General features: G+C 38.2%; 4 protein-coding genes across 4 annotated transcripts in view; 3 read left to right on the forward strand and 1 right to left on the reverse strand.

The window, feature by feature from the left end:
* Positions 1-14,137, forward strand: part of ndst1b (N-deacetylase/N-sulfotransferase (heparan glucosaminyl) 1b) — a 63,597-nt gene extending 49,460 nt beyond the window's left edge. The window contains exons 8-16 of the mRNA XM_079485789.1: positions 2,004-2,132; positions 2,271-2,453; positions 4,325-4,421; positions 6,247-6,370; positions 7,099-7,273; positions 8,907-9,077; positions 9,195-9,304; positions 9,715-9,817; positions 11,367-14,137. Of these exons, the coding sequence (XP_079341915.1) occupies positions 2,004-2,132; positions 2,271-2,453; positions 4,325-4,421; positions 6,247-6,370; positions 7,099-7,273; positions 8,907-9,077; positions 9,195-9,304; positions 9,715-9,817; positions 11,367-11,486 (1,212 nt within the window). The 3' untranslated portion in view covers positions 11,487-14,137. The remainder of the gene's footprint in view (positions 1-2,003; positions 2,133-2,270; positions 2,454-4,324; positions 4,422-6,246; positions 6,371-7,098; positions 7,274-8,906; positions 9,078-9,194; positions 9,305-9,714; positions 9,818-11,366) is intronic.
* Positions 14,138-17,193: 3,056 nt separating this feature from the next.
* On the forward strand, positions 17,194-19,863 carry rps14 (ribosomal protein S14). The gene is made up of 5 exons (XM_079486553.1): positions 17,194-17,273; positions 17,938-18,088; positions 18,960-19,121; positions 19,577-19,653; positions 19,758-19,863. The coding sequence occupies exons 2-5, from the start codon at positions 17,940-17,942 to the stop codon at positions 19,823-19,825; spliced, it is 456 nt and encodes a 151-aa protein (XP_079342679.1). The 5' UTR covers positions 17,194-17,273; positions 17,938-17,939; the 3' UTR covers positions 19,826-19,863.
* A 544-nt stretch (positions 19,864-20,407) lies between these two features.
* cd74b (CD74 molecule, major histocompatibility complex, class II invariant chain b) lies at positions 20,408-23,088 on the forward strand. The gene is made up of 6 exons (XM_079486552.1): positions 20,408-20,851; positions 21,303-21,472; positions 21,738-21,817; positions 22,170-22,194; positions 22,316-22,528; positions 22,658-23,088. The coding sequence occupies exons 1-6, from the start codon at positions 20,775-20,777 to the stop codon at positions 22,705-22,707; spliced, it is 615 nt and encodes a 204-aa protein (XP_079342678.1). The 5' UTR covers positions 20,408-20,774; the 3' UTR covers positions 22,708-23,088.
* A 115-nt stretch (positions 23,089-23,203) lies between these two features.
* LOC306911300 (SLC35A4 upstream microprotein) lies at positions 23,204-25,048 on the reverse strand. Its single transcript, XM_079486554.1, has 3 exons — positions 24,678-25,048; positions 24,217-24,303; positions 23,204-24,131 (listed from the first exon to the last, which is right to left on the reverse strand). The coding sequence occupies exons 1-3, from the start codon at positions 24,687-24,689 to the stop codon at positions 23,937-23,939; spliced, it is 294 nt and encodes a 97-aa protein (XP_079342680.1). The 5' UTR covers positions 24,690-25,048; the 3' UTR covers positions 23,204-23,936.
* Positions 25,049-25,569: the final 521 nt, after the last annotated feature.

Below are 25,569 nucleotides of genomic sequence, written 5' to 3' on the forward strand. Positions count from 1 at the left end.
CTGACACAGGCCAGATTTAAACCGGAATCTTTGGGTTCACCGTGGCTCCAGGAGAGATGAATTCCTCTATAGTTAAAAACGAAATGTAGTTTTTTGGTTCTGGTTAAATGATGGAGGATTGCAATCTTATTCCGCTTGGAATCAGCTAGATAAACCCCAGGCTATTTTGTTTATAGTTTGAGCATTGAATCCCAGCAGGGGGTTAAGGGCAAGCTGTTTGTGAAAGTACAATTTTATTTATTTATATATTTATGTTTTATCTGTTGTGTATTGCTTCAGGGGACAAGATGATGACAACAGCTTGTTGAATCATGACAGCGCGGTTTGTGTGTGTATGAGCACAGCAGAACTGACCACGCTGTCAAATATTAAATACATATTTTTATTTAAAAAACATTATTAAAAATAGTTTAAATGTGCCGTGTGTCATTTTTTGGATAGTTATATTATGCAATATTATACATAACTATGTCTTCAGAGGTGTATAAAGACCTTACATAATGAAGCGTTATTACCTTATAATGAGCTATTTCTGTCTACATACGGTACACCATGGGTCCACTTGCTTGCATGCAATTTGCCATGTTGTTTCTTTAGTAGCCCTAAGCCTGGGGTTGGCAACCATTGTGACCAAATGGGCCATTTTGGGCCTTCTCCCACCAAATAAAATTTGTCTGGAGCCACAAAATATATGTAACCTTTAAATTAATAAACACAGATTATGCATGTAAGGTAGTAGTTACCCAGTGTGATTTTTATTGTATTTAGATGGTAGCAATTTATACATTTTTGTCCATGGCAATAAGTGAGAGTGTTGCAATAGGAGAGTAATGTCACAGTGTCGCACGCGCTGCTTTAGTTAGACTTCATATGTTTTCTGTCAACTTTTGTGTTGGCTTTTGTTTTTGCGGCCTACTCTATATTATAAGAAGCGTGCTAGCCGGACCGGATTGAAACTATGCCGGCTAAAGGCCTAAATGTTTGGTTTAAAGACGAAAAACCTACCAAGCAGAATTTTTTCTCACCATCCCATTTCTAACACGCATCAGTGTTCGGCGCAGTCTCACATCTGTAAAAGCAGAAATAAAACCGTTGCTCTCTGTATGTTTTTTTCTCTCATTGCATGCACTTATTTTGTGTATTCGAATGAAATATCTGAAAAAGCAAATACATTTACACAGCCACGGTGTTATTTTCAGGGTTGCCGACCCCTGCTCTAAACGGAAAAACTCGTTTCATGTGTATGTTACCTCCTTCGCAAAGAAGCAAAAATATGATGACATCTTAGTCCTGTGTCAGCCACCATAGAGCTTCAAAACAGAGGGGTGGGGTGGAGTGAGCCGTTGGTTGCAATTTCACACACTGGACCTTTAACAGACTTGTTTTTTTTTTGCTCAAGTGTTGATCACCTTTAAATAGGTTACAGCCTCTCCTACAGATGCGCCTGTAAAGGTTTTATGTAACATCAGTTGTCTCTTCTGCCATCATGGCCTGTCAAATAAGATCATCTATTCAAATGTTTGAGTAATGTCATTACACGTAATGTTCTGTTGGCAGAAACAATCCCTCCAGACATCATCTCAGCAACATCGCTTTAGCTTTTTCTTTTAGATTGGATGAAGCAAGCACCGGATTCTTTATGTAATCTCTTCTTATGGTGAAATTTTCTGTAAACAATGACCTTTAGTGACTTACTGCATTCATAAGCCAACAAAAATGTCTTTGGTTCAAGACTAAAAATAAAAATCGCATGATTTTATAACTTAATATTCAACGCCTCTTACGAGTTTAACTAAAGTTCCATTAATTTAGCTGTTGCCAAGCCATACTATAGAAAGCAACTGATACACATTCACAGGTTTGTGTGTATCATCACTTTTATAACGGTTCTGAACATGGCTCGTTTTGTTTTATAGCTTATAAATGTATTATTGAAATCCGTTCGCCAAACAGAATTGAAAATAAGAGGTTTCACACTGAACTGATGTGTCTTTGTTCTTCAGGTGTTGCCCAGACAGACGTGTGGTCTCTTCACTCACACTATCTTCTATAATGAGTATCCCGGAGGCTCGAAAGAGCTGGACAAACTCATCAACGGAGGAGAACTTTTCCTCACCGTACTCCTCAACCCAGTGAGTATTTACATCTGAAGCAGACTTTGTTGAACATCAACCACAAAAGCATCTGACTAAATGAACCTGATAAGGAGAAGCATCATCTTTTGAATGTTTCTATTAAGCTTGCACTTCTGGTGCTTTATCTCATACCAGATCAGCATCTTCATGACCCATCTGTCCAACTACGGGAATGACCGCCTCGGCCTGTACACCTTCAAGAACCTGGTGAAGTTCACAGAGATGTGGACCAACCTGAAACTCCAGACCCTCCCGCCCGTACAGCTGGCACAGAGATACTTTCAAATCTTCCCCGAGGAGAGGGAGCCTATCTGGCAGGTAACGCTGGCTCTGTTGTTGGGCTCTATTGGTCTGTTCCGTTCAGAGATCATTAGGAAAGACAAATACGGATTTCTTTTGTGCGAGAGACTCACGGGAGGTCGAACGTGTTGAGTGCTGTTGCTGTAATATGCAGCGAAAGCTTTTGTATGGCTGTCTGATGTACAAAGAGTGAAAAAAATGGTTTTCCGTGTAGCCTGCCAGAAAACCAGAGAAATGCTATTTTTGAAATTAGTTCCTATAATTCATTTGGAAGTCGGAGGCAAGGTAGAACATCTCTCCCTTTCCCCGTTTCGGTTTATCCAGCTACTGTATTTCTTCTTGCCTCGGTCTCTTTCTGGCTCTGTTGTTTCGTTTCACCCCGAGCGATAGCAAAAGTGGGAGCCTGAAAGCTCTAAATCCTCTTTTGATCCTTCTCGTTTCCTGTCAAGGTTGAGGTCCCATCTTTTCTGCTGGCTGTGCAGCGTTTCAACAGATTGCCCCGCTCTGAATTATCTTCTTTCAGCTGCAGTTGTTTTCCCAGGAAATATACAAGCTGCTGTTGCACCCAGTGAAAAGATGCAACTTTCTAAGAGCTCCTTTTTATTTGACACTTTAATTCGATGGTTTACCCCCAAAACTCTTATCATTTACTCACCCTCATGTCATTTCTTTCTTCTGCAGAAAACAAAAGAAGGCATTTTGAAGAGCGTTGGTAACCAAACAACATCGGCCCCCATTGACTTCCATTTTTTTAGACATGTCTCAAAATATCTTCTTTTGTGTTTCACAGAAGAAAGTGTCAGATGCTCCGAAAGACACGAAAGCTTGACTTGACATAACTTTTTGAAGTACGACAATTACTTGAACATTTTCAGTATTTAGTTAGATTTGATAGATATTGGTAAGCATTACTAGGATTTGGGTTCATGTTACATTCGACATAAACTTTGATCCCATGAGTACATTTGTATTACATTCACAAACTTGGGAAGGTGTTAATGCAGTATAATGTTTTATTTAGCGCAATGAGGCATTCAGGCGAGACTCTTTGATCATTAGTGGTGTGATGCTGGCTGTTAATCCCCTCATTAGGATGGACAGGCGCTGGACGTGAAGAAGGATGTGATGGATCGCAGTCGCCTTTATTCACCGTTTGACCATTTCACTTTTGGCAGGAGGTTTAAATATGCTGTATTCATTTAAAAAGCTCATGCTTTAACAGTGACAGGTGGATTAAAATCATTGCTTCATTACCGCTGTTACACCTCATCTTCAGATGTGATGTATGAGGAGCCTAAAATGGCTGCTGCCAGGCACCTTTCTCCCAAGATGCTTCAAAGCTGTTTGAGGCTGGTTTATGGTTTATGCCTTTTGATTTGATCTGGTTAATCTTTTAAATGGTCACCTGTGGTATGTAATCATAGCAAGCAAGTGTAAATACTAAGTTTGAAGTGTTATAAAATCTGCACATTATGTGACTTTGTTGACCTTCCACGTTATTTGATGGCATTGTAGATTTAATCGGACTGTTTAACAACCATCTTTCACTTTTTCTGTCAATGTTTTTGCACGGGGCCACATAACTTAGTGCCCTATATATATAACCCAAACGTAACTTCCGGTAGTCCTCAGCAAGGAATCAATAACTGTTGAGTAGGTGTAATTTATCACAATAAAATTTGAATATAAATTGTTGTAACCGAACACAGTCACAGACCAGATACTGAAACCGTAAAGATTCCCAAATGCGCGCTGGTTTGATAAATGAAACCGTTTCACCATAATTTCTTCACGGTTATTGAAACGATTGACTCACCTCTGTTTTATTGCGATGTGCTTTTGTGTATTGGTGTGTGAATACTACTTCAGTAAATTTCCTACCTTTACAGGACCCGTGTGAGGACAAGCGGCATAAAGATATTTGGTCTAAAGAGAAGACCTGCGACCGTTTCCCCAAGCTGCTTATCATCGGCCCTCAGAAGACCGGTGAGTGCAAACGCACACAAGCATGCGCACTTGCGCCATCTAGCTGTGTTGGAAGGCATGTATTGTGTGAAGACAATACTTCTTCAGCTGCTTAAAGTCACATAACAGGGCAAGCAGACCAAACAGCATCTGAACACATTTCAATAAATAATATAAATGCTGTATATTATTAGATTGCATTTAGCATTTTCTTTTATAGGTTCAAGCACCAACGTAAGTTTTTTTTCTTTCTTTTGTTATTGTTCCTATCAATAACTTGAATATATAACTGGTTCATATGACCATATTTGCCAGATTTACTGGTAATAGGTAGTAGTGAATTAAAAGAATACGTATATATAATGACAGAATTTTGAAAATGATTTATTTGTTGAATTTCTCTTTCCGAGTTTTCTATGTTTAGGGTCACATACTCATTTCCTATTCATTTGATTATTTTCTTACTTTCTATAATAGAAAAAGGTCAAGCTAAACTTATCAAAACTATGAAACGACACAAACGCTTGTAATGCTGTGAATTATGTTGCGACAAAATTTTTTACTTGTATTTTTAAAGCCACCCTTTACTTAAGATGCTTTTGAAAGAGATTTGATGAAGTTCTTTGTTATTTTTCAGTCTTTTTAATTAATAACGTTTATATCGAGCATATATTTTTGTATACAAAGTCATTTTAAAGATTTAGATGTGCACCTACAAATCTAAAGATTTTTAAGATCATAAGCAACATTGCGATTTACAACTATAGCAGAAGTTAAATTAAAAAAGGAATTATTTCTTTTTTAAATAAAATTTAATGTATAGTAAGAGCTTGTGTTTATGGTTGTGTATCAGTTAAGTGAGTCCAGCCGATCGGATGAAGGTCCGCTGCTCTTTCCATTAAAGACAAATATAGCATTGAAAATGTCAAGACTAAGTTATTAGTAAAATGCTGCTTTTTGTCTTTTCTAGTCAGGTTTAACGTTATGATTTTGTGTTGGGTGATTATCCGTCTCAGTTATGATGTTCAGTGCTGCTGATCATGTGTGTGCAGGCTCACATGAGCTTTATTTCATGTAGCAGATGAACAGCCACCAATGCTTCTCAGTCGATGTGAATTTGAGTTTTACAGTATTGACTAATTAAACTTGTAAAAGATGTCTTCAGGGAGCAATGTCTCACTCTTAGAGTGGGTAGTTGAATGGCTGTGTTAATCTTTTCAATAAAAGCATGATTAAAGGGTTCGGCCTTACAGTGACTTTATTTATTTATTTTTGAACACTGTTATAACTTGATCCTTCAGGGGGCTTGCGTATCAGCAAGTAACATCTTTTCAATAAACCTTCCACCTCTCAAATCACATTTTACATTGAGACTCTTGAGTGTAAACTCTAAATGGTTTTCAATAGCTCGGCAGCAGACTGTCGGGAGATATACAGTATGGCAAAAAAAAGTGTCATAATTGCAAAATGTCCTTGCTTTCCTTACTTGACAGCAATATAAAATTTATCATAAAAACATATCTTCCTCCACGGTACAGGAAATGATGGCTGGGTTGTTTAAAGGAAAACCTCACCCAAAGTTGAAAAGGGTTTCTTGGTTTTCCAAATCTGTCTTTTGTAAGCAGAAGGAAAGATTATAAGTGAATACAATTTCAGAGCATTTATGAGACAACACGTATGTTTAGATTTACCCAGTGATGTTCTGGATAATGTGAGGTTAAAATGGCTGCTCCATATATTGGCAAACGTCCTTTCATATTCATTGGACATGCATGTTTATGGTCCATTCAATAGCTAACATACTCAATATCTCATTTATGTTTGACATATATTTGACTTCTTACAGGAACGACAGCCCTCTATCTGTTTCTCGGCATGCACCCCGATCTGACCAGCAACTACCCCAGCAAAGAGACCTTTGAGGAAATTCAGTTCTTCAATGGCCGAAACTACCACAGAGGCATTGACTGGTATGTGATACTGTCGGTTTTGGGTTTCTCAACTGTGATCTTTTCTTGATCATGGCTATTTAGAATCAGTCATGACACTTTGGTCAATGCAATCGCCTCATTCTGACCAGCAGTAGCGAGGAACAAATCAGGTTTCACTGTTTTGACATAAACCGAAGGCTATTGGATGTTTTAAAAAGGACAGTCATGTTGATGTGTCCCGCACCCAACTTGTGTCAACACAGAAACGGTCCTAATCAAGTCATTTCATGGGGTTTTAAAGTCCAATAGCTTTCGTAAAGTACTGTGAAGTACCGAGATTATGAAAGTGAGGCAAGCTTTGTTGCTAATAGTATTAGATGACATGGAGCCTAATGTTCCCTCAAGAGAAAGGCATTATGGGTCATTTTAAACACAGCGACCCATTCACTGCTAGTTTGAAACACGACAAATAGAAAGCAGCATCGAATGCATATCATCAACCATTTGTCTGTCTTGTAACCCGTCTTTCTTTTTAAAGCTGTTAAAAGTTTTTGACCTGTTTTATCTACAACAAATCCAAAGCGAGAGATATTTCATTCAAGGGCGACGCTTTAACAGGTTTCTCACAGATGTCGACACATGTCTGCCATCTGGCCATATTAAACCTTCCGCTCTCTCTGGATTTCCTCCGGTTTGTGTTGGACAGACATATCAAAGAATGTAACATCCTGCTAACTGTTTTCATTGTGTGTGTGGTCTGTTGACAGGTACATGGAGTATTTCCCTCTTCCCTCCAACACTAGTTCGGATTTCTACTTTGAGAAAAGCGCCAACTACTTTGACTCCGAGGTCGCACCCAGGCGAGCAGCTGCTCTTTTGCCCAAAGCCAAAATCATCACCATTCTGATCAACCCAGCTGACAGAGCCTATTCCTGGTATCAGGTCAGTCTTAAACTACTCGTGTGTCATCATCAGGGTTAAATAAGGCTGTGAATCGACTGTATATTCGTTCTGCAATGTGGTGGGTTTTTTCTAATGCAGAAGTGTAGTTTTCAGAGGTGTATAAAGACCTTGCATATGGAAGTTATGTCGTTGTTATTTAGAATGAGCTATTTCTATATTCATACTGTACACCCCGCGCCGTATGTTCCCTAACATGGAATTCCCTCAGTAGCCCCAAATTCAACTTAAGCCCTGTGTTAGCGGGCGTAGTGCTTCAAAAAGGAGGTGTGGTGTGGGCCGTTGGTTGCAGTTCGCAACCTCTACGCTAGATGCCACAAAATTTCATACAAGGGACATTTAAAGTGAAATCTGTGCACCACTAACGTGACCAAAAGAATCCCTTATTCACTCCGCTTTCCTGAACACTCAGGCGTCTTGCATTTGTAGGACAAACAGATGGTCAAACATTGGGTTGCAGGAAGCCCTTCTGCCTTCACGAACAGCTAATAAGGAGAGTTTGCAGTGTCAGAAGGAGACGGATCAGAAGATAAATTAATGCGGAACAAGGAAAGATGATAAACACTTTAAAGCTTGAAGTTTTTAGCATTTTTGTAATCTAAAATACACTTTGTTTACTCCGATACATACATTTAAAACGAACTACTTGCCTCATTAAAATATGTAAATCATCTCTTTTATAACCTCTGCTCGCAATGTTTGCAGTCTCCTTAGGGCGCTTTCTCACCTTCAGTTCGGTTCATTTGGTCCAGACCAATGGCAAACAATGATACATTGTAGCTTTTTTCAGCGGTGTTGGCTCCTTTTCACACCACACTGATCGCTTTGGTCTGAACCAGTTGCAGTCATGTGACATCATCCACATCACTCATTGGCGCGAGAACGTATGACCTAAACTGCTTTTTTAAACAAAATAAACTCTGTCTAAATCGTGTGTCAGATGTGGTAACATTAGCCCGGTCAACTGTGCTAGCATCAGTCACATCATTGTTAGCGGCGATGGCGTTTTGTCCCAAGTATATTATCGAGGTCATCCTACCTGGAGATCGTGTACATCCCGCAATTGGATGTACTGCTGGCGGAGTTTCTTTACCTTAACCCGGCTTTTGATCCACAGATCTATTAAACCCCATTTCTGTGAGTTGTCTGCTAAACAATGAAAATATCGTGCTGTTCTTGTGAGTTTTGGAAAGTTGGAGTGTAATCTTGTCATTAGACCGAATGTCTATGAGGCTCCGTACCGCCTCACAACTCCCAAGTGTGTATGCGAGCTGCCACGCTAGTGCAAACTGTCAACAAACACTTGTCATCATTCCATAATGCACAGCGCAGCTGGTTTAGTCCCAAAAAGTGCAGTATTTTTTGCATTTGGGTCTGTTGGATCACATTTTCGCCACAAACGGACTACTCCAGGGTTTGTTTGAAAGCATACCAAGACCACCTTTTCAAGGAGGTCTCGGTATGCTTATGTGGTCTGCTTTTGGTGCGCACTCGAGTGCGATTGCTGCTTTCACATCGGCCCAAACGAACGGCACCTAAATGAAAAACGGACTCGGTTTGAATGAGTCTGTGTGAAAGCACTCTTAAACTGTGTTTTTCTTGTCATTGCTATCAGCATCAGAGGGCTCATGACGATCCCGTGGCTCAGAAATATACATTCCATGATGTCATCACTGCTGGACGGGACACACCCATCAAACTGAGGGTCCTCCAGAGCCGCTGTCTGGTGCCCGGGCTGTACGCCACACACTTACAACGCTGGCTCACACACTACCACCCCAGCCAGGTATTTATTATTTCGTTTCTTCGTTTATTTTATACTCATTTGTATGTTATTGCTTAAATGTAATTTTTTTAAACATGTAGATGACCTTGTAACTAAGATTAACTTTATTCTTGTCAGATCCTGGTTCTGGATGGACAGATGTTAAGAACGGAACCGGCTGCAGTGATGGATAAAATCCAGAAGTACCTAGGCTTGACGAACACATTAAACTACCACAAGATTTTAGCGTAAGCATGCGAGAACACTGCACACCCTGTCTCTGAACACCCTGAGTTTCTCATTTCTTTTTGATGACTGACAATGTAGAGTCTTTGGCAGCCATTAACATGCAATGTATTATTGAGCACGAGAGGTGTGTTTGTTTACAGTCATTTTGTAGTGTTTCGCTTGCACTCCTTACATGCCCTCTCTTGACTCCTTTCTCTCTATATGTGCCCTTTCCTTTTGTATTCTCTCTCATTCAATCGCACATAATCTTATAAGCAGTAACATCTGTCATCCACTAGTTAGTTTGTCCGGTATCCGTCTCTCAGGAGGCTTCGCTGTGCACCATCTGTCTGTTTTGTTCCCCTTTGATTAGGCTGATGGTGAAACTTAACCCTGCTTTTCCTTGTCCTCCATTTTTTCCGTACTGCAGGTTTGATCCGAAGAAGGGCTTCTGGTGCCAGCTGCTCGACGGAGGGAAGACCAAATGCCTGGGGAAGAGTAAGGGGAGGAGATATCCGGACATGGATGTTGATGTGAGATTGTGATTGTGAACATTTATTTTGTTTATCATGTTTATTTTAGTGTGCTGTCAATCGATTAAAAAAACTAGATTATCACACACAGCATTTATGTTTTTAAACATACTTTTACATTCTAATAATTTCACATTTTATCTCCAAATTAATGTCGAAACAACACATTTCTTTTACATCGTCAATTTATGAATGAAAGCCAACATTCTAATATTATTGGCTTTGCAACTGATGTCTTTATTAAATATATAATTATTTTCTACTAATCAATCCATTATAATAAGTTTGCCCTGTCTAACAGGTAGGACATATACAGAAAATAAATTAAGATCACAAACACTTTACAGTCTTTACTGCTAAATACATGAAATACAGACGAATCCTCATTTAAAGCTTCAAAATCACATCGATTTTTTATTTCTTTTGTTCTTTGATTAACATTAGTGACAGAAGTCACAGCAGCACGTTTAAGAGCTGCCGCTCTACGCAGGTCTAATGCGCATCGTATTTTCCCTACTCTTTACATTCATTTAATACTTTATTCAATATGTTTAAGACTGCTTGCGAAAATACTAGACAAAATGTGCTTTCTGGCATGACCTTGTGTGTTTTTGTTCATTCAAGCACGGAAGAGAACTTAATACTGGTGCCCTGTCTGACAGATTCTGAAGCAGTCTTTAGCCCAGGTGTTCACCAGACGGGACCGTTGTTGCTTTGGGTTGAGCCGTGTTCCACAGCCAGAAGCTGTCAATCTATACTGGACGTGTCAATACAACCATTTCAAATCGCGCCTAAATAGTTTAATGCCTTTATATGAATAAGAGCCTGATTATATAATGTGACACTAGTCAATGATGACAGAAAATACGGATGTTGCGTTAATGCCATTATAGATTTTTTTTAATGCTTTAATCTGAAAACAATTATCGCACTCGTTAATGCTTTAACTTTGACAGCCCTAATATATATATATATATATATAAAACATTAATACATTGTAGACACAATATGGCCAGGTATTCTGACAGTTATTCAAGCTGATGTATTTTCTGGAAGGGCCTGGGAACATCAGTTAGTGACTTTTACCAGTGTCTGATAAAGAAGAGGCTCAGCGGATGCTGAGGACCTTGATGTTACCTTGAGGCTTTCTGGCAGACACATCAGAGTTAATGAGGGGTGAAAGAACAGGCTGATGTCGCCTGGCTCTGCAGTCACAGTGGGACCCCTTAGAGAAAGAGCTGTTGAGCAAGCAGGACACTGTCATTACACATACACACACAGCAGTGGCTGCTGGTTCATGACCCTTTCTAAGCCTGGAGGCGTGCACTCAAATATCCAGTCAGAAATATTTCAATGTTCAGCATGGAGATGTTACCCATTTTAGGCTGTAGATAATTGAGAATATTAGAAAAAAAAGTTTTTGAAAACAATAAATTATTTTAATTTTGTGTTCATGTTACTATTTTTGAGCCATTGTGATGGTTACATGTAGCCACATGCTTGTGTTACATAAGTGTAGAGAAACTGACCTTATCCTCTTCCTCCACAGTCTCGAACCTTCCTGAGAGAGTATTACCATGAGCAAAACATTGAACTCTCGAAGCTGCTGTACAAAATGGGCCAGCCACTGCCAAGCTGGCTCAGAGAGGAACTGCTCCACAGCAGGTAGCGTGAGGAGAGGGGTGGCGACACATCGGTAACACTCAGACACCCCAGCTTTTGAGGGGTCCGCCCTCTTGTCCACCCCTGCCAGCCGCCGGCCACATGGTCGACCAAGTCTCCTCCAGCAACCTTGCGGAACTCCAGGGGACTGACCTTTTGGAGGACAAGATAGAGAGGTAGAGAAAGCAAGGATATTGCACTTAGGTGCACTTGTGGTTCTGTTCCGTTTTGGAGAACAGTGAGGTGCCCAAAACCCACCCCTGGGGTACACCCGCCACAAGTCCTCGACGTAGGATGACGATGGGAGGGTTCAAAAGACGTTCTACTCCTCTGGTGTGTTGAAGTACCAGGGAACTATGTTGGAACATTTAAACAGAACACCCTCCCAATATGGGAGAGGAGGGCATTTATCTATATGTGACGGAGCTGTAGATGTACGTCGATCATCAAAGTGGACAACACAAGTTAATAACAGATAAACAAGTGCCAGGATGGAAGAGTCAGACTTTCTTTCTTTATCTTTTTTAAATCTTCTTTTAACACTCATTTCATGTGTTTGCACAACACAAGGCCCTTAGCCTTGTAGTTTTAATCTTCTAAACAGTTTTATTTCATAGGGTATTGAGCCTGTTCATTACAGCTGCACCCTCTGGGCTTAAAATGTGACATTTAAAGGTGAAATTTCATTACAGTGTATTTAAGGCTATTAGTTGCGAATCCACGGGACAGCTTAATAATGCGTGATTAATTGTAGTACTAAAACACAAATAAGCTACATCCATAATCAATGTGACTGTAAATATGAAAAAGCTGAGAATGCCGTCGGCCCCGTCATATGTGCAGTAACTGCCTTAATGCAACTTTATCAAGCCAATTTACGGTTAAATTCGCGAAACTAAAACTCTTTTGACATGCCTTGAGGGGCGTAATCTTTTCATTTTGATGATGAATGTCAAGAACTGGACCCTTGTGTTATTTTGGCATTATATCGCAAATCTCACTGGAGCATTATATAGTTTTGTCAGTAAGGCTATTGCCATTTTAATGATGATTCATAAAAGTGGCCTGCCAGTTTTTATCCTTTTTTTAATGAATGTTTCACCCCTTTTAAATTGTATGTGACATCACAGCATCTGTTTAGTTTGCATTCAGGAATGTCATCAGAATGTGTTGACGAATGTATCGCCTCCGCCATGAAAGTTTATAAGCCCACTATGACTCATCTTCCGTAGTAGGAACTGATGATTGCTACTGAACCGTATGAATTACACCCATGAATGTAAACAAGGAAGCTGTATAATAGACATGATGCCTTTTCAGTGGCAGGCAGAGCAGTCGGCGGAAAGCTCCACAAAGCCCCGTAACCCAGAGATGATGCTGAATTGAACCACTGCGTTAATGGATTTTATTTCTCACAACTTGCTGCTGAAATGAGAAGTCCAGAAACAAGCCAGAGTCTCATTTTATGTACAGAATACCATAACATTCATTGGATTTAATTTGGTTCTAGCTTTTTTTTCTCTGTTTGTCTTTGAAAAGTTTCATGCACTTTCTTCTGTACTTCCACGCTCTGTAACTTCACAGCTCACGTCACACTAAAAGCTGTGTGAACTAGCCGTTCATCCAAAGAGAATGTTTGTCTTTTTCAAGATGGTCCCTCAATAGAAGCAGCTTCAGCCAGACAATAATTGCTGTTTGATGGCTTTCATCTCAACTAGGACCCTGTTAGTAAATGCAGCTTGACCGAAAGAAAGCGCAGATTGAACTGTATTTGTTCTTAAATAACCCCAGATATTCATGTTTTAGGAGGGGGTGAGGGGTCACATGCTTGACGCACAGTTTTGCAATATTACAAATAGAGAAGAGAACGGACACTATCAGAGAGCCTTTATTTTCGATAATGCAGATCTTATTTGTAAAAACTGTACAGCCCATTATTTTCTTCATTGACCTTCAAGTATGATGCTTGAGAAGCACAAAGTCTGCGTTGTGGAACAAGGAGCAGAGACACGCATATTTCTCGTGAAAGGGATATCACTGCACTCAAAAGGTTTTGCCACCAGTCCACAAGAAGGCTTTTGGGTCCAAGGAACATTTTGTAATACCAGTAACTTTTACAAACAGTTTTACTGGGTCTTGGTTTAAATGCAAGTAGTTTACAACTGTCTACGGTACAAAACCATGCACCTTACATGCTGCTCTCAGACCAGTCATGATCTCATAATATTCGACACGTCCATCATCATTTACTATTCATGCTCCCTAGCCGACAACTGACATCTAATAATGCAATATTGTGTTTCCTGGGAAAATAGGAAGTTTTGCACCAAGCACAAATTGTTTAAACAAAATGTCTGTCGCCGTGTACAGAATCCATTTATTATGCGTGAATGGGAGAAAGAGAATATGAAATATTGTTATGTTTTTTATATTTTGACCACACTCACACAGATGTGCAGAGGGGTCCCCATGACTTTCACACTGCCAATATTGTGCTTTCTGTATCATAATGTAGGGTATCAATAGATGGAGTAAAATAACTGTAAGGAAATAATCATCTGGACTGTACAATCAAACCTACCGTTGTTAATATTTTTTATTGTTGGTAGCCAATATTTTTGTGATTAATTTGCAAATAAAGAAACCACTGTCTTTTTATTTCTCTGTGTCGGTAATTTCTGTCAAATACATAGTGTTTGATTTTTCTTTCCTAATTATATATGGAGTAATAGTCATTTATAGTCATCTTTGATTTCCAAGCATGGTATAGAAGTACAGTTCAAATATTAAAGTGAAATATTATTTAACTAAATATAAATTACAGTTCAGGTGGGGATTAAGAATAAAAACTACGACATATTGTGCATTTATACATTTTTTCATTTTTGCCTGATTTATATTGAGCTGCGTCCACAGCCTGTTCTTAATTGTTGATACATCTTTACAAATTGAATATAATGCTCATCTATTTTGTTTAAAGCTTGTATATGAGCTACTAATATTTACAATGTTTGCATTATGCATCGAATAATTCCTCTATTAATGGGTCAATGATAAATAAGGATTTTCAACATGCCCATTTTAAAATACAAATAAATCATCTACTGCAGTTATTCTAACATAAAAAATGTGGTGTACACACAAATGCAGATTTAAACTAAGAGATTTTAGTGTTTTTCGTCTATGAATTTCCAAGAAATGCTTAACATTTTTTCACAAGTTTACTTTTACAAATGTAGTATTTAAAGGGACCGTTTCCCGGACAGGTCTTAAACCTAATCCCAGACTAACTTAAACCTTAGAAGTTTCTTCATCGAAAACAACTTGCAATGACATATCTTAAAATATATCAGTGTGATTGCTTTGTCTCATGATGTACACCAGTAATGTTTGTTTGTAAATTATTAGTAGGCCCCCAAACCTTCATAAAGATGTACATTTAGGACACAAAAAAGACTGGAAGCAGCTGTCTATATGGACTAGTGGACTTACAGCTACACCATGTCTCAAAAAACAGTGGCGTGTCACTCTTAGATGATTTAATATTTGCAACAGAAGAACTACAGCTGTATCTCAATCTGTTAGCAGCAGGGCATCTGTGAGCATGGCTCGCCTCCACATCACACACTCATCAAAGCAGATTATACAGTTATACTCTCAATCATCCTGACACTGCCAATGAGCCGCTACATTAACCACAAACTGTTCATTTACATTTGGAAGACTGCACATTCTTTGTCCCGTACAAACGAATTGTAACGCAGTGTACAACATATGGCCTGAGTGATTTGTACGTATTAATTGAACAAGCAATTGAGAGGCATGTATTGGTTTTTAAGAACTCCTTTTTTTCATTTATATGATGTCTTGTTTGGGTGGGCTTTACAAAAGGATTTGTATGGGTGTGTATGCACGCTCTAAATGATATAAAGTTCAAAATAATAGCAGTGAGTAAAGCTCAAAATTCTTATAATAACTTTAATTTCAATACACAAATGCATTGTGAACACTGCACATTCTATTCTAAAACATGAAGAAGAAAGTCTCAAATGTGTTATTACTCTACAGAAAGTGAAGAAAAAGGAATGTTAATAGCAGTGTCAGCATTTTTCTTTACAAAGTCAATCATTTGCTGTATTAAATGAAAAAATGCTCGAAGATTAAGCGTTCTTGTGAATCACTCAACTAATATTGTATAGCCACGTTTTTTGAGAATTGCTTCACATCTGTGTTACATGGAGTCGACAAACATCTGGCACCTGTGAACAGGTATTCCAGTCAGGACGATTACACTACAGACCACAAAGAAGCATTTCCTATTCGGCCCAAGGCAGCATGACCTCTTTAAGTATTTTAATGTACTCAAACTGATCCATGATCCCCTGAATCTGATAAATAGGCCCAACACCATAGTATGACATCCCCATATCATGATGCTTGCGCCACCATGCTTCACTGTCTTCACAGTGTACTGTGGCTTGAATTCAGTGTTTGGGGGTCCATTTTTACAGTACTCACAGAATTTCTTTGATCACCCCTGGAGCTGATCATGGCTGAATCTTTGCCATTTTGGCTGTTCTTCAATCCATTTGAATGTTAGTTTACTGATTTTTTCCACGTTTTCCTGGTTTTGGTTGATGTTTTAAAGCATTATATATCATTTTAGCTGAGCATTGTATAATTTCCTGCACTAAAACTTGAACTTGAACAATCAAGAGAAGATTAAAAATAAAAAATCTAAACCTGACTTATTAAAAATTTGAAATATTAAAATGGGTCATGGTTAGATCTGCCCTCAGCACACTGGTTCAAAATAAACATCAAAATCAACAAAACATGTGTCACTGAACGTGAAATTAAGATCCTGCCGTAGCCATCCCAGTTCCCTGATCTGAACACTATATGAGTGTGATGAACTGAAGATATGAGAACACCGACATTTGAAGGATCATAAGAGATTCTGTATGGGGGAATGGACTCCGGTAACTTGCCGTATATTCTCAAACCTCGTCACAAAAGAAAATACATTTGTTCATGTAATTGGAGGTTGCAGAAAGTTTTTAATACAAGGTTGCCAATAATTGTGAACAGGGTGTATTAGAGATTTTTTTTCATAATGTGAAATTCTCCCCACTTCAAATTGTTTTACTTTAAAGAAATGTTGGAATATTGTATATTTTTCATAAAAAGTTCAAAAGTAGAAACAATGCAGATTTATTTTTACAGCCTTCTTTGCTCATATTTAACAAGGGTGGCAATAATAGTGGAGGGCACTTTATAATAATAATAAATACATTTAATAATAATAATAATAAATACATTAAATAATAATAATAAATACATTAAATAATAATTATATATATATATATATATATATATATATATATATATACATATTCTTTTGATATATTTTTCACTTTATATTATTATAAAGTGCCCTCCACTATTATATATATAAAGCATAAAAATGGTACTGGCATTCATAATTAGCCATTGTTTTTTCCTACTTTTTACCTTCATTCCCTGCTTTAAAGATTTTTAAGTGAGCGTTTTCGAATTGATAATAAAAATAAAAACAATAAAATAGTAATCGCTTTATTAATAATGTTCTATGTGTTTTATTGGTATAATTATTAACATTATCATAATCGTCAATTTGTTGTTGTTGTTGTTGCTGGGGACCTTTCTTATATATTTATTTCAACATCACTTCCGCCGTTCGAGATTGAACTTTCAACCCGGTAGCGGTTTCTCTTTCCTTTCCTGTTTCGGCCTCGATTAGAGAAACACATAGGTAAGACATCACAGTTTGCAATCCTTTCAAATCCAACCTTTATAAAGTGCGTTACATATAAAATCGCACTACGGTGTTATTCTATACAATATTGAGTATCAGGATGACGCGATATTGATTCAATACATTGTGTCAAATATGTTATTTTCGCCTGATGAACGGCGCAGATCTAGAGGATTCCAGCCTCCATACTGGTCTAGTCAGAAAAACTACATGCGTTAAACCGCTAGTTGTTTATATGATGTATATTCAGAGGCTACGTGTTCTGTTTGTCGTTTTGTGTGGATAATAGAATGTAGGATCAGTTACGCGTTCATTTTTTAAAATCTCTTATAATAATCGTGACGTTACGCTAATATATGCCGTTGGTTTGTAAGCACGGTTAGCATGTTTAGGTGAGTGAACGTGTTTTTCGTCGTGGACATTTTGTTTTTAAGGTGCATGAATGCTTTTCTTCGCCGACGTTTAACTTTTCTATAACAAAGATTCAATTTTGGTAGTTAAACATTGCCTGACCAGCACCAGTTTATAAGTTAGCAGGAGGCTGTTACTCTCTGACGTATACAATTTAAAGGCATCATTAAGAAATGATTTCTGTTTCATCCTTAAAGCTAGTTGATTTTGACGTTTTTCTAATAGATGTGATATGTATGTGTTTTTGTAGCAATGGCACCTCGCAAGGGTAAGGAAAAGAAGGAAGAGCAGGTTATCAGCCTGGGACCTCAGGTGGCTGAAGGCGAGAATGTCTTCGGTGTTTGCCACATCTTTGCATCCTTCAATGACACCTTTGTGCATGTGACTGACCTCTCCGGCAAGTAAGTATGCATGCAGAGACAAGGTAGAAACTCATAATCAGCTGATGAGATGCGAATTATCTGTGTTCCTGAAAGGGGAAAAGCTTCAAATTTAAGGTCTCGGTTTTTTGGAGGGTCAAACAAAATGCAGCTTTGGATTGATGCAAAAATTTGATTTGTAATTTACCCATCTTGAATGTTTTGCCTAAGATTTAATGATTAATGTTCCATGCAATTTACTCGTTCATAAAGAGGTGTGTGTTATTGAACATGGCAAATGTGCCTTTTATTGAAGTGCTCAAATCAGATAGAATGACATTTATTCAGAAAACGCATGAGAACTCCTAGGCAAAGTTGTTTGGAAGCTGTACTGTAAACTGCACAAGTTGTATGCAGCACTAAAAATACATTATTTGGGAGCTGAAGCGCTCAAGTCCTCATTTATTCAAAACAGGGGTTCCCAAATGTTTCTGCCCGCAAAATTGACTTGCTGCATCTTTCCTAATGCGGTTGCTAATGTGACTTAATCACCTCAGGGGTCACTTATGAACAAAGGGTAGGAAACTCTTAACTGTTTTTGTTACACTTGCTGATTAATTCCGCTTTTCCTAAAAATATATTTCTGGAAATCAACTTGTGACCCCACTCTCGTGGCCTTGTTAGCCCCCCAGAGGGGGTCCCGACCCTTACTTTGGGAACACCCAACTAAAACTGCACAAAGTGAATCTAACAACTGTCTGCCAATGTTCTGTATTTGTGTTCTCCAAAAGAAAACCATATTTGTTTTTTAAAAAATGGCTCATTTTATATTGCACTTTGTAATTGTTCTGCTTTCGTTGTTACATTTGGAGTGTGATCCTATTCTGATTGGTTTTTTTCTTTCAATCTGCAGAGAAACAATCTGCCGTGTGACTGGTGGGATGAAGGTGAAGGCCGACAGAGACGAATCCTCTCCCTACGCTGCTATGTTGGCAGCTCAGGATGTCGCTTTGAGGTGCAAGGAGCTGGGAATCACTGCCCTGCACATCAAGCTGAGGGCCACTGGTGGCAACAGGTGAGATTCCAAAGCACAAGACACAACTCAAATAAATTTGTCTACATAAAGTTTGATGAATTGGGGTGTATGTCAGAGGTCGATGGAGAACCAAAAATCCTCCATCCTTGAAGTGTTTCTTTTTTACCAGGACTTGCATCATTTAACGGATTACAATAAAGAGCAATTTGAGAAACTATTTTTTTTTATTTCACTACATTAGAGTGTGATTTAAGGCTACTACCCCGTCCTGATCGCGAAGGGATGTGTGTTTCCCATTCATTTTCTTACTGACGGGTAATAATTGATTGTGTTTAAAGTGCCTTTAAGAGTGCATCCTCGTGTGTTTGTAAATCTTTGTTCCCATATAACTACTGAGATCTTATCTATGTAATGTATATTCATTTGTTGTTTATTTGTATAATGGCATGCATGTAGACTTAGCAATTCTCTCTTCCTCTCTTTGCCACCTTAAGAACCAAGACACCAGGACCAGGTGCGCAGTCTGCCCTCAGGGCTCTGGCTCGTTCTGGAATGAAGATTGGCCGTATCGGTGAGTTTAAATCCAGAACCGTTCATACAGCCTTAGTCTATTCATTGTGTTATGAAATGGTATTCATGAGGAAGTTTCAAATCTCCTTTCACTTTCTCCTACAGAGGACGTCACCCCCATTCCATCAGACAGCACCCGCAGAAAGGGAGGTCGTCGTGGACGTCGTCTGTAAACTATGTTGGATTTTTCAGAATAAAAAGTTAAATGATATTTTGCCTCATGTCTTTGTAATCAAGATTTCAAACAAGGTTTTAAGATCACAATATCAAATGAAGTTTACTTTAATCGTATTATATTATAAACATGCCTCCCCAAGCACTGCTAATTGAATTTTAGGGGAATACCAAGATTCCTTTATCTGAATCTTACCAGAACTGTTTCTTTGTGCATAAATATTTAAACCAGACCAAACAGGTCCTGATCCCATGGTTATGACTAACAATACACACATGAACCTGAAAATATAACAAGTTATGCTTAAAGGTATATATACACATAAATATTCTGCCATCTTTTCTTAAATATGTATGACTTCTGCAAAACAGGATATATTTTGAAGACCGTCGAAACAATGGCACTACACTTCTACTGCATGGGCACAAAACCAATGCAAGTCAATGGATCTTATGCTCTGATGAAAGTCATAAGTTTTGTGTGATCTATCTCTTTGAGACAAAGCATGGAGCTATACAGCCTAGTATTTGACCCTGCTAATAAAAACATATATAAACACAATGTTCCAGCTTAGACAAGTATCTTAAGAAAATATGTAACCTGAGTGACGTCACTGTAGTTGCTGACTGTTATAACTGCCCCCAAACTGCTACATGTTAAAGTTGTCTTCGGTAGAGTTTATTTATTCAAAATAACATTCATTAAATTACACGTTCTGTAGTATTTTGTGTTGTTGGTGTTTGAGCAGGAAACGAGATAAAAGCGTGAGAGAGCCGTGCATTCAAGATCACATCTGACCGACAACTGATGACGCGCAACATCCCAGCCAATGAAATAATAGGAACAGCCGAAAACTTTTAATAGAGAAGCAGCGTCTCTTGCGCTTTCTTATTAGTGTGCTGAGACAAAACTTGTATTCTGCTCGACTTCACTTAAATTCATCAAAGATGCCCGATTCACCAAACGACGCTCCGCTGATCATCAGCTCAAGTTCGGAAACCATCAATATGCCAGCTCAAACAAGGTGAGAAAATCTTTGTTTTAACACTTTAATCTGACGTTTAATTGGATATAGATCAAATTATTTAAAAATAAAAAGATGCTAAGTCCTTAATATGGAAACATCAAAATGATATAAAACACTGCGTACTTACATTTAAAATGTAGAAAGGTTTTTCTTGCTACATTTCTAACAACGCCTTGTTTCTGTTTAACAATATTACCATGTATACAATGCAAATGTATTATTATTATAGCAGGTATTTTATATATTGCATATTTTAGATTCGTTTTCCAACAAATTGAATTTGTATCTTTTGACATTTCGCACAGTGAAGAAATACAAATAGACGTATGTTTTTTCCTGTGTATCACGAACCTGTACATTAGAAATATTTTATTCAGGTATACAATGAAACCTTTGTCCATTATTCGAATGTATGACTCGTAATACTCTGCTGTTTTTGTTGTGTCAGAGGAGGGTCCAACAAGCAGGCTCTGAAGGTGGCAGGAATTACTCTGCTGGCAGGCATACTGATCGCAGGTCAGGCCTTAACTGCTTACATGGTGTACAGTCATAAAGAGCAGCTCGGGACACTGGAGAGACGCACTGACCGCCTGCAGGAGATCACCCGCAAATCTATGGGTCTGGATGGCTTACCATGACTTTTAAAGAATTGTTTTATGCTAACTCCATTGTGTCAGTAATTACAACGCAGTGCCATTTTTTACTGTTATCTAGCCCATATTACAATTAACTTACTGTAGCTCAGTGGTAAGACGGTTGTGGGTTCGATCCCAGGGGATTGCACATACTTAGAAACAAATGTATAGTATAATGCAATGCAAGTCGCTTTGGATAAAAGTGTCTGCCAAATGCTCAAATGCCAAATGTTCTGTTTTGTGTTAAGCCATGCGCGCCCCCGTGAAAATGAATCTGCCCATGCGCTCTCTTCCTCTGGCGCTTGATATCTCCACGGACGAGAAGAAGGTACATCAAACTCTCATTTCCCGTTGTGATGTGTTGCGATGTGAGCATTGTCCCTGTCCACGTGGTGTCATCCTTGAGTCATACAATTAAATAATGACGAAAGTTTTACAGTAAGAAGAACATTTCTAGATAAAAGTGAAGTCAGAAAGATTAGTATTTAGAATAAATTCTTGATATGCTTTAACACAAATGTATAACTATAAAAAATATAAAATTTTGAGTTTAATTTATTGTTTTTTTATGCTTTACACCAAACTTGTAGCCATCACAGAGTCTCTTACTCAACTGTATAAAGAATTTAATAACTTTCATCTTACGGTCTCTCATGTATTTTTGATTTTCTATTTTCCAGGATTCTTCCTCATCTACTCAACCAGGTATCAATACCTTTTCATTCTCAGAACATCTGATTTACTTCCTGTCCTTACTCAAACCTCCTCAGACAAATACTTGTGAAGTATTTTCTGCTCAGTAGTCCATGTCATGTCTGTCACACAGAGCCAAGTGTTCGAACCCAGTGCCAGAAGGAGGCTTCTGATGAGGGTAAGAGTATCCTTCCTGGATTCCGCCCCAAATGTGATAGCAACGGAGACTATCTGACCCAGCAGTGCTGGGATGGGACTGACATATGCTGGTGTGTGGGCAAGAACGGCATTGAGAACCCTGGTTCTGTGACCAAGGGCCCTGCTCAGTGTGAGACCGCCAAACTGGGTATGAGCTGAACATTCATGTTAATCAGTTTGATTTGAAATGTTAGTCATTGCATTATTCTTCATACTTGTGCACTTGCATATAAGTTTCATATTAATGTTTTGTATGTATTTCCGTCCTTCATTTTAGCTGCGTCAGTGCCAATGAGCCCTCTGCTGGTGGGATTAGATGGGGAGTGAAGAGGAACACTGAAGATTTCCTCTGAAACTCCATAGATATATATTGGTTGGCTCACCATACATTCTTTCAGTTACTTTTCAATATCTTGTCGGGTTAGAAATTAAGATTTTAGAGCTTGCTATTGTTAATCATAATAGTGGCAATATAAACAGTTAAGTATGCTGATAATATTTACAGATTGTGTTTAATCAAGGTCTGCAGTGTTGGGCTTTTATATTTTACTTAAATGTGCGACAGCTTACCTTATTTTTAACTGACCTTTTTTAATTTCCTTTTTTTGAACATTGTGGATAACTTTGATGAAAAGGATAATGTATTGGACAACAGTTATTCAAGAATTGAGAGCGAACAAAGAGGGGAAATAAAATAAAATACGAACATGTTGTTTGTGTTTATGTTCAGATATGTTTAACCCTAGAATTTTTAAGTAGTAAGACAATATATATATATATATATATATATTACATGCAAAGAGTGATTAAAGTTAATCAAAAGTCCAATTTTAAGTTTTTATTTGGTAAAAGTTCAGCATGCAATGTTGCAAATCTTTCAAAAATGTGATCATAGTTTTACAATAATACATGCCAATAGAAAAAATGTCCCAACATTCATAACCATGAAACTTAAGTAATAGAAAAGTTTGTTTTTATTTCTCTTATACATTATAATACTCCATGTAAAAAGCAATTTCTAATAGGACTTAAATTTCACTTCCTAACAGTGGCTTTCTGTTTATGTTAAACAGAAGTGGTAGTGCTAAAGTGCAAAACTTGTTAAAATTTTCCAAGAACTGACCTCTTTCATTTGACATGTAACAGAATTTTACAAAGCCATGTTATAAACAATGTGTCCGTCGTACCTAATTGGCCAAAAAGTATGTAACAGAACATAATTAAATAAACTACAGAGTCATGATATGAAACCTGATAACATCAACAAGATTAATAAAGATGAAAGTATTGGCCAGTTTTACCACAATCTTCATATTCTTCAAAAAATAAACTGTAAAGATGATTGGCATTCAGGTTTTAAACAGAAAACAAACTAAAGGCTGCAAAGATAAGGATCTGCCAATTCTTGAATAAAGCTAAGCATTCCAGTTAATTTGGTGTGTTCTGATGAGCGGCAACATTATGAAAAATTGGACAAATCTGAAAACAAGATGAAGTGTGTGTTCAAGTTCCTGGATCAGGCACTGTTTCTCTGAGATGTTTTTAAGGTTTCCCCTCTATCGGCCCTTCCTGAATGAACTGAAGTAGTTTTTCACGGTCTGCTCGATGTTTGGCACTTGATAGTTCTGAGCAGCGTAGATGCCCGTGCAGGTCCCTACAAGAACTCCCAAAACAGCAGAGGACCGCAGCTTTGCAACCACATACCCAGCCAGAAAACCCTTGAGGAAGGGAGAACCGAGTACACTTCCACCCTTAATAACGAAGAGAGACAAAGTTATTGGTTTTTGACTCAATAAATTGCAGATTTGAGAATGTGTCAGACTGAGGGACACCAACCTGAACGTCATTCTCCACCACCCTACGCTGAATATCTTCAAGCTGGTCTTTAAGCAGGGACAGATCTTTAAATTGCCTGAATGGATCCTGTTGAAGAAACATACACAGAAATCACCGAGGATCACGATTTTGTTTTAATTCTGGGATATGGGATTCTGAGTCATCGCGGGTGTGTCCCCAGAAATGTTACTTTTAATATGATTCCCATAGCAGCATAGTATAATAAACACACTGTAGTTCTTTTTATAGCTTTGTCATAATAGATAGAGTTGAAGAGAAACTAAATGCAACAAACTGATAACAATACAACACTTAAACAATAACACCGTCCCAACGACTGGACGGAACAGGGATTTGTTTTGTCGTGATAAAAATAAACTTTTCATTAACGGAAAGAAAATCAAATGAGTATAACAGAAAACAAGTAATGAAACATATATTTGAGTTTAAAGAAAACCAACCTTGTCCGCCATGTCCGCTTGAAGGAGATCAAAGCTTCTGTGATTGATTGTGCAGCCTGAAACACACGAGTGATCCAGAGCCCGATCTACATTTGACTACTTTGGTCTGACCTCACATTATAGTGACCATAAAAACAAATTACTAGATGCAAGCTGACTCTGCACGATTATGAAAAGATGTTTATTGTTGTGTAAACTCGAGCAGTATATCTGCTTCACTTACACACGTCAACAACGAAAGGTTTACTCATTTTTGGGCATTTAAATCCCTGTGGTTTTCATAGCCATGGCTGCGCAGAGTTGGGGCATTTTAGCAAAGCTGTGAGTGACGTCAGTGGACCGTTCCAAGATGGCGGCACGTCTACGTGCCTGGGGTGCTTTAAAGGCATCTAGCTATATACATATCTATGGGATCCGAGCCCTTGAATGGCACTGATTGGTTTTTCTGCTTTAATTCTTCTGCACACGACAGCTTCCGAACCCTCAATCCGCTCACCGATTATAATGAATGTGAATAAAGTCTAAAGTTTAAATGATATAAAACGATCGCTTCGGAGGACTTGGAGGAAACCATTTTTATTTAAGTTAACTGTTTTGCCTTTCATCGGAGGGTTAAGAAAACTGTAACTCATGCGTGCTTGTCCGGGTAAGATGTGTGTGCAGCTACATTCAATATGAGCAAATGGAGCGATCAAGTCGTTTCAGACACGAGCAGATGAAGATGCTGCCCACAGAAGTTGTTAGTCGTATGTTAAGTTTTTAATTGATTTTTACATTAATTAATAGGTCAAGTCAAGTCAGCTTTATTTATATAGCGCGTCTTACAATTTTCAGTGTTACAAAGCAGCTGTACAAGAAAACATTGACTATAAGTAAAACATAAAAGGTTATG

The sequence above is a fragment of the Barbatula barbatula genome (genome assembly GCF_947034865.1).
Source record: "Barbatula barbatula genome assembly, chromosome: 22".
NCBI classification, from domain to species: Eukaryota; Metazoa; Chordata; class Actinopteri; order Cypriniformes; family Nemacheilidae; genus Barbatula; species Barbatula barbatula.

Excerpts from the sequence above, each read along its gene's own strand:
- rps14 (XM_079486553.1), top strand. The coding sequence starts at position 17,940 with ATGGCACCTCGCAAGGGTAAGGAAAAGAAGGAAGAGCAGGTTATCAGC. Across the intron at positions 19,122-19,576 it reads AGGGCCACTGGTGGCAACAG|AACCAAGACACCAGGACCAG; the intron begins GTGAGATTCCAA and ends TGCCACCTTAAG. Across the intron at positions 19,654-19,757 it reads AATGAAGATTGGCCGTATCG|AGGACGTCACCCCCATTCCA; the intron begins GTGAGTTTAAAT and ends TTTCTCCTACAG.
- cd74b (XM_079486552.1), top strand. The coding sequence starts at position 20,775 with ATGCCCGATTCACCAAACGACGCTCCGCTGATCATCAGCTCAAGTTCG. Across the intron at positions 20,852-21,302 it reads AATATGCCAGCTCAAACAAG|AGGAGGGTCCAACAAGCAGG; the intron begins GTGAGAAAATCT and ends TTGTTGTGTCAG. Across the intron at positions 22,195-22,315 it reads TTCCTCATCTACTCAACCAG|AGCCAAGTGTTCGAACCCAG; the intron begins GTATCAATACCT and ends TCTGTCACACAG.
- LOC306911300 (XM_079486554.1), bottom strand. Across the intron at positions 24,132-24,216 it reads TGGTGGAGAATGACGTTCAG|GGTGGAAGTGTACTCGGTTC; the intron begins GTTGGTGTCCCT and ends TTCGTTATTAAG.